The sequence below is a fragment of the Pinus tabuliformis genome, chromosome 5_2 (assembly GCF_031772625.1).
Source record: "Pinus tabuliformis cultivar Carrire ecotype Pingquan chromosome 5_2, CPIR1, whole genome shotgun sequence".
Taxonomy (NCBI): domain Eukaryota; kingdom Viridiplantae; phylum Streptophyta; class Pinopsida; order Pinales; family Pinaceae; genus Pinus; species Pinus tabuliformis.
This window is the reverse complement of record NC_142306.1, coordinates 751,586,432-751,595,109: the sequence shown is the minus strand read 5'-3', so window position 1 is coordinate 751,595,109 and position 8,678 is coordinate 751,586,432. Positions and strand designations below refer to the sequence as shown.

The 8,678-nt window shown below is 34.0% G+C and overlaps 1 protein-coding gene across 1 annotated transcript; it reads right to left on the bottom strand.

Moving 5' to 3' along the window:
- Nucleotides 1-900: 900 nt before the first annotated feature.
- On the bottom strand, nucleotides 901-1,581 carry LOC149161425 (RING-H2 finger protein ATL2-like). Its single transcript, XM_089434875.1, has one exon. It carries the CDS (start codon nucleotides 1,579-1,581, stop codon nucleotides 901-903), a length of 681 nt encoding a protein of 226 aa, XP_089291001.1.
- Nucleotides 1,582-8,678: the final 7,097 nt, after the last annotated feature.

The window sequence follows — 8,678 nt, the reverse complement described above, 5'->3', positions numbered from 1 at the left end:
TTCCTTTCTGCGATATTAAAACAACAAGAAAACGACAATTCCTGTAACAAAGGAGAAACCCTCCTGGGTTCAATTCCAACCGCATAAACACAGAAGGCAGCAACAAAATTTACCAAAAAGACGGAACAAAGAAACGTTGTAAACACTAGAAATAAAAAATTACCAGGCGTTTAGTACGGATGGCGTCCTGTAACTTGGAACGTTATGCAGCCGCAGTCTCCGCCCTGTTGGAATATGTATGCAGAAGGCCGTTTATGATATTATTATTAGCGGTTGAGGAGCTCTCTTTAGCAGAATCAGAGCGGCGTCAATGCATTTTGATATCTGCATGGAGTTCCCTTTCTGTGATGGAATTCTTAAAGGAAAATACATTTGGCTGATCGTCGCTGGGCAGCCGTCCCCTTAGAAACGCCTTGGCGTAATAAGAGTGAGTTCTGTACTTCAAAAATGTTAAAAAACTCATCCAACCTTTGGACTGAGGAGAACAGAAAAGCGTTGCATTTCTTTAAAGATCATTAAGAAAGTATTAATCGTATTTCAGATTTGTTCTATTCAATTTAATCAAATGAGTTCGATTGCAGTCCAATAAAAACTGTCAAGAGACGAACTGAAAACAAAGGATGGATGATATGCAAAACTAAACCAGAACCCATTTCCAGTTCTTTTCTGACACATTTTACCGTAAAAAAGGACGATAGAACAATATATCAAAATTTAGATCATACAGTGTATCATCATTAGACTACAGAGAATCATAGTTGTTACACCACAGGGGAATATGGTCTGTAGACGAACGCAAGTGAGCCGCAGGAGATTTCGAAGACGACTGCGAACCATCTGGCGAGTAAAGCTAATGGAAGACAAGGGCTTCCTGGGTATATGAATGGCAAAATGACGAATTTATGCTCTTCCACTGCAGGTCCCCTCATCTATATCTGCATTCATTTGCTCCTCCACGCAACATGGTAATATATTTGGTGGGTTCTCGATATCATATTGTTCCTCAAAGCTTGCAGTCTGCCCTTCCTCCAAATTCAGACTGGGAAGGATCCCTTCCCCAATTGGTTCTGGGATTGTAGACAAAGCCTGCGCAACTCCAGAGGATTCCAAAATTGATTTTTTGGGTTGGGCGTAAGTTCTGCAAAAGGGACAAGTGGAATGCGAAAGAAACCACATGTCGATACAGTCCACATGAAAACTATGTTTGCAATTGGGTAGAATCCGGGCAGTTTCATTCTCCTGAAACTCGCAGAGACATATTGAACACTCCAACCGATCCGTGAAATTGTGTGATCGATACACAAACTTGGGCAGCGTCTCTAATACCGCAGAATCCAACCCCATGTTTTGCAGGCTTTCCGGTTCTTCTCCAGTAAAATAAATCCAACGTCGCCTAAAATGGGATCTGGGTCTGGTAAATCTAGTAGATTTTACCAAATCCCAAATACATTTGCCATAGAAGTGCAGCACAATCACGAGTGCAAGCACAACAAGGCATATTCGGGCAAACAACATGATTTTGTCGACTTGGTTCTGCCCATGATTGCCAGGCGGGTGACTAAAATAACTCCCAGAACTCATTTTTTAAAATCACTGCAAGAACTCCTTGAAATGGAGGTGCTCTTGGCCCTCAACCCACTTAGATGGCCTGAATCAATTGCTGCATAGACTTTAAAACGCGTATAGGTTTAGGGTTTTGATGAATAGCAGTATTGACTTAAAAACAAGTTTTTATGGTTTCGAGGAATAGCTGTACGAACGCGGTTAATTTTTGTCATATTCCAAAAAAAAATTGTAAAGCGTGTAAGCGAATTATTATTATTTTTTATAAATTGAGTTTCCCCAAAAATATATATATATATATATATTTTCTAGTTTTGATTAATTTAAAAATGATGAGTGGAAATATTTTTATTAAGTGCAACTTTATTTATTAAAAATGAAATCTATTAAATGATCACATTTTAGACGATTTGTTTTGAACTAACGAAGTTCATTTTTTTATAATTATTATATTCATATTCAAATATATTTGATTTTAAAAACTAATAATTTCATTAGAATAATTAACTTTGTTTATTTCTTTATTTAATTTATTTATTTTTAAATAAAGTAAGTTAATATGTTGTCAATTTTTTTATACAATATTTTAATTTTTTTTCATTTTATGTTTATATATTTTATTAAAATGTAATAAAATATTATTAAAGTTAATATATATATATATATATATATATATTTAGGAATTTAAATTCATCTATATAAAAAAAAAAATACTACAAAGTTATATCACCTTGTTTACATATTTTATTAAAATGTAATAAAATATTATTAAAATTTTATATATATATATATATAAATTTTTAGGAATTTAAATTCATCTATATATTAAAAAATACCACAGAGCTGTATCACCTTATTAAAAAGACAAGATATTATAAAAATATTAAACTTCACTTTTTAAAATAATTCAAATTACTAATAAATTAAAATACATTTAAAAAAAACAAACAAAAACATCATATTTATAAAATGCTTAAACATTTTTTATTGAAAAAATTTAAATAAAAAAAAATTGACAATATTGAAAAGATTATAGTGCCAGGCTAGTGTTTATAACGATCAGGTAGTGAGTTGCTTTCAATTCTTAGTTTTACGAAGAGAATAACAGGTCCCAGTCACTCGATTGGACCCCGCATCCTATTTCTAATTTGATTCTGACCTTATATTCATCGAAATAACTAGGGTCTATAACAAGCACGTAGTGACTTGCTTTCAATTCTTAGTTTTACGAGGAGAATAAGAGGTCCCAGTTACTCGATTGGACCGCACATCCTATTTCTACTGTGATTCTGACCTTATATTCCTCGAAACAATCACTTGTGGGTGATAAAAAGTTATTGCAGGGGTCTTTAACTCTACTATTTACACTATCATTAAAATGCGGTGAAACTTTTCACCCCACATCCTATTTCTGTTGTGATTTTGATCTTATATTCCTCGAAACAATCACTTACGTGTGGTTGACAGAGTTTCTAATTCTTAATTATATTTAATTAATATTTTGGAGGTTTTTTGGTATATTCTTAATTATATTTAATTAATATTTTGGAGGTTTTTTGGTATATTTTTTTTAGTTAAATTTCTCTAAAGTTTAAAAAAAATGGTGCAATCACAAATTTGATTCATAAATTTTAAATAATTTTTGTATATTTTTTAAGTTAAATTTTTCCAAAGTTTAAAAAAACCTGTGCAATCACAAATTTGATTCATAAATTTTAAACAATTTGAAAGTCAAAAAAATTTACTTACATTAATGTGTTTATACATTCAAGAACAAATTTTAAATAATAATAAAAAATTAACCAAAAACTATTTCACAGATTTTAAATAACTAAAATATGGAGTTTGAACCAAAACTCCAAAATATAAAATAATTAACACCCATTATATATTAACCATTTAAAAAATTATATACCTATAATTGATTGACCAAAGTTTTTATTACTTTACAACTTATATTCCATTAAAAAAACACACATTAATCATCTCTGGAAGATATGCCTATTGACCAACTTTCTATTACTTTACAACTTATATTAAATTTAAAAAAAAACACACACATATTAATCATCTATGAAGTATATGCCCAAGAATTTGACAAGTTAACTTTTTCTTACTTCATATCTTATTTCAGACCCATTTTTTTTTTATTGTAAAACTAAGAAAGTTCACAAAAGCAAACAAGAGCATAAATTACTTTATATTATGTCACACACCCACATGCCAAAATATGCATGAAGAAAAATTTAAATAAATTACTATATATGAAACAAGGAACTTTATTTTTAAGATTCAATGAATTGTGCCAGAATTGTGAGGTATTTACCAACGTATCTTTGCATTACAATTGTCTATTTGTAATATCTAATTACTATAATATAACTCTTTACAACAATTCATACCAGAGTATAAATTTTTCGCGACTAATGTTTAATGGTTATACAATGGTGGGGTTTCTACTGAGCCCAAAGGCCCTCTTGTCACTTTCAAGACACGATTAACTATACCATAAATTCAACTGCATTTAAGCCAGCCCAAAGGCCGTCTTGTCACTTTCAAGACACGATTAACTATACCATAAACTCAACTGCATTTAAGCCATGACTTTATTACTGTCCGGTTTCTAAGCTATCATTAAATCCTTACCACTCGGCCTCCCACATTACATTAATTCACTGGTTGTTGTATTGGCCTAGGTGGAGGTGTCACCTTTCTGGAGTCTTTATTGTTGTACAGCTCCATCGTTGACTTCGGGATTGGCTTCATATCGACAGTATCTAGTTGTCACTTGGATCAGACAGTGGAGGAGAACCTCAGGGTTCTATGCCTCTAGAGTAGTGTCGTCGCCCCTTCATTCTTCCCTCTCCTGGAATTGGATACATCATGCTCTACGGAGGGGTTTTCTCCATGCTCAGGTATTCACAGTTCGCTCATTTGTTGCTGGAGGTTGTTTGTGCTCCAAATTTGTTAACCGTTGCCACATTATGCCTCTTAAATGTCCCTAGTTTTCCCTGTCAGGCGTATTGGGCTTTCGGCTCAGCATTCTGCAACGAGGAGGGCTTCATCTATTTAAAGCAAGTATTGTCTGAGTGATTTTGTCTGCTCATTTCATTTTCGAGTCTTTTATCCAACTATTTTTATCGTGTGCTAGATTTTAATAATCGGTACTCCTCCCAGCTGGGATGGAGGGTTTGGCAAGTGATAAATTTTTGGGCGATTTGCTCATGGAAGCCCTCGCTCGGCCCACTGAGCGTGGTAATGATAGTCCCAACCCACTACTAGTTACTTGTGCTCGCCTAAATCTTTTCTGTTAAGGTTTTTTATTGGTTGAGGGTTTTGGCACCAGAAGGGGATTTCATTTCTGAAATGTTATGTTGTTAATGTACTTATCCGTATTTATCTTAAGAATTTTTAGCCATTAAAGGGAAATATGCATTTGGGTATATTTGCAAAGGGGTTACGCAGGCCACTGTTAATTTATCAGTTTTGAATAACTATATTTATTTTCAATGCCAACCTTAAAAAGGGGCGATATGTATTTTGTATATTTGCAAAGGGTTGCGTGGATCAAAACCATGACCCAACTCTGTTAGATTCCTTTCTTGACAATAGGTTGGACAAACTCGTAATGTTGTTATGAGTAATTTATAGTTCTTTAGTTGTCGTATACTTATTTATCTTTTAATCATATTATGGGAATGCAATGTTTTTAGTAGTTTCTTCGTTATTTTCATCAGAGATAAAAGTCTACTATGCTTGTCTATGCTCTAAGTTGAAAGTGTAATCTTCTACTCAATCTGTGGTTATCAAGTAGAAATGGTAAATTGTTTGACCTCGCCCACGAGGGTAGGGATCTAAAAATAAAGGATGAATTCTCGTGGTTCAACTCTCGCAATCTATAAATTCTTGCTTAACCCATTCTTCTACTTTAATCATTCTCAATTAATCTTGGTAAGTCAGTGTCCCTAAAATGCTTTCCTCTTTCTGGTACATAATATGAATGCTTATTTCATCATATATTCATATATGTTCGTTCGTCTTGTCCCTGATTTTCAGGGCTTTTCCTTCCTAATAAAAGATTATGGCATTCTGGTTCTTGCATGAATATTAAATCTGTGTAGCAACCCTGATCATTTTTGTCTTCTCAATGTTTTGTTCCATTGCCGTGATGTATTCTTAACTAAGCTCTCTCAGTTTATTTTGTCATTGTCCACCGAAATTGACTGTGCATTTTATTGGGTACTAAAAAGTAATCTACCTCTCATCTAGATACATGAAAAATTACTTAAGGACTATTTATACAAATTCCTCAGGTTATCTACTCCATCTCTACTATCTACTAGAAAGTATCATGCATAGATTTATATAAAAATACATATCATATTTCTAGCTATTTAATAAGAGGAGTTTTCACTTATCTGGACCATGCTATAGTCCAGATTTGGTCTGCAACTAGACCTTACTACTTTCTTCTTCGCCTCCCAACCTTGAGACTACTATGTCAGCTAGTCTCCCCCAGAGTTGTTCCTGGATACAGGAACCTTCTTATTTTTGGTATGAAAACCCATGGTCTTAAGGCTATCTGCTCTAAACCAGACGTAGCCACAGAAAACTTCCTGACATTTCAACACAAATTTTCTTATTTTCCTTTCTTGCTCACTTTTCTTCGTGATCTCAGATACCCCTATCCTCTTGATTTTTCCTGAATAAATCCTTAAGAAATTAGTTAGGGACAGGTAACTGTTAATCTTAACTACTTTAGCAATCAAAAAAATATTTACAGGTAACTGTTATTTCACTTTTTCATAATTAAATTCAAGAAATAATTTTTATAACTTAAAATAATAAACAGTTTGTCTAGTCTATAGTAATTTAAATATTTACATTATCTGGGGATATCACATCTTCCCTCCCAATATGTAACATCATCCCGATGTTTTCCTTCTAAAATAAATTCGGAAAGGTCTCCTTCATAACCTTCTCATCCTTCTAGGATAGCCTTCTCTAGCCCATAGTGCTGCCATTACACTTTAACCTAGGTGATAACTTGTTTTCGCAGCGTTACTTCTCTCCAATCGAGTATAACAAGGGGTTCGACCAAGAACTCACCTTTCGATTTGACCTATACATGGCAACAAAAATAATTAAATCATCAACCAACTTGTTTAATAAGTCATAATTCTTAAAAAAATTACTTATTATATATTTTACCTGAATGTCTTGCCAATTGATAATGTGGTTAGCATCATAAATGTATTTATTAAGTAGAGAAACGCGAAAGACATTGTGCACACGAATATGGCTGGGTAAGGCAAGATGGTAAGCCACTAGTCTAATTCAAGCCAAAATTTTGAAAGGACCGCAGAATCGGCGTGCTAGTTTAGCACATCCAGTCCATTACAATGTGATTTTCTTGGCTCGTACCCGAATGTAAACATGATAACCCACTTGGAATTCCCAAACTTCTCTTTCGATCAACAAAGTTCTTTTTCTGGTCCTTAGCATCCTTCAAGTTGGTCGTACCTTTTTAACCATCTCCTCCATTTCATCTAACATATATGGTATTAGAATCCATTTGTCCTCTGGACCACCCCAACACAAGGATGTCCTGCAGTTATGCCTGTATAACAGTTCAAAGGGACTCATCTATAAGGATGTATGGTATCCATTGTTATAAAAAAATTGTACCAAGTGCAGGTAGTCCTCCCATTTACATGGTTGTTGCATTACATAAGTTCACAGCATGTCTTCTACTACTTGATTTACTCACTTCGTCCGCCCCTCTGTTTGAGGATGATAACCAGTGTTGAAGTGTAGTTGTGCGCCCAATCCTTCAAAGAGTTATTTCTAGAACACTGATGTAAATTTCACATCACGGTCGTAAATGATCATTTTGGGTACTCCATGCAATTTAAAAATGTTTTTCATAAAAATGTTAGCAATTTGTACCACTCTATAAGTTGACTGTAATAGTATGAAATGAGCAGATTTGCTCAATTTGTCCACTACCACCATTATTGAGTCATTTTGTCTTTTAGACTTGGGCAAGCCAATAATGAAATTGATGGATATGGTCTCCCATTTCCATTTAGGAATAGGCAATGGGTGGAGTAATCCCACTAGGTGGTGGTGCTTTGCCTTTACTTGTTGGCATTCCAAACAACGGGCTAAATATTCTACTACCTCCTTCTTCACACCAAGCCAAAAAAATTCCTTTCTAAGAGCAGTAATGAGTTTCTAGTATCCGAGGTGGCCTACATAAGGAGTTATGGTCTTCGTCTAAAATTAAATTTTTAAGATTTTTTTTATTAGGCACATATATCATTTTCCTATAAATTACCAAGTCTTCTGAATTTACCTCATATCCCAATCGATGTTCATGGATGTTTAAAATTTTAGATTGCTATCATAAATGTTTATATTCTAAATCCAGCATGGATGTTTCTCTAATCTGCACATAAAAATTAGTTTGTGATTCACTGAAATAAATCTGATACAAACAATTTACCTTTCGACTTAAGGCATTCGCAACTCAGTTCTATTTCTCCTTCAAGTGTTCGATTTCAAAATTGAATTCGCTCAGGAAGCCCACCCAACGATTCTCCCTAGCATTCAAAGTGAGCCGTCTGAAATAGTTTGTTAAACTATGATGATCAGTCATTAACAGAAATTTCTTACCCATCAAGTAATGTCGCCACATCTTTACGGTATGGATGACTATTGTCAGCTCTAGTCGTAGGCCGAATACTTTTTCTAATATTCTTTAAGCTTCCTCGATTCATCGGCAACAAATTTTCCTTCTTGCATTAATACATGACCTACACCTTCTTTGCTAGCATCCGTACAAACCACATATTTTTTATTGGGATCAACAATGCTCAAAATGGGTGTGGCGGTAAGTAGATGTTTGATTTGCTCAAAAATCCTTTGATAATCAGGGGTCCACCTAAAGCTTTTTCCTTTTCTCTTGCAGAGAGGTTGGGATATGCCACCCTAGAAAAACCTTCGACAAATCATTTGTTATATCTGGCTATGTTATAGACATTTTTGTGCCTTACAGCTTTGAGCATGAAATGTCCATAATCCAAGGGATCCAAAGTCCCTAAAAGTGTTGT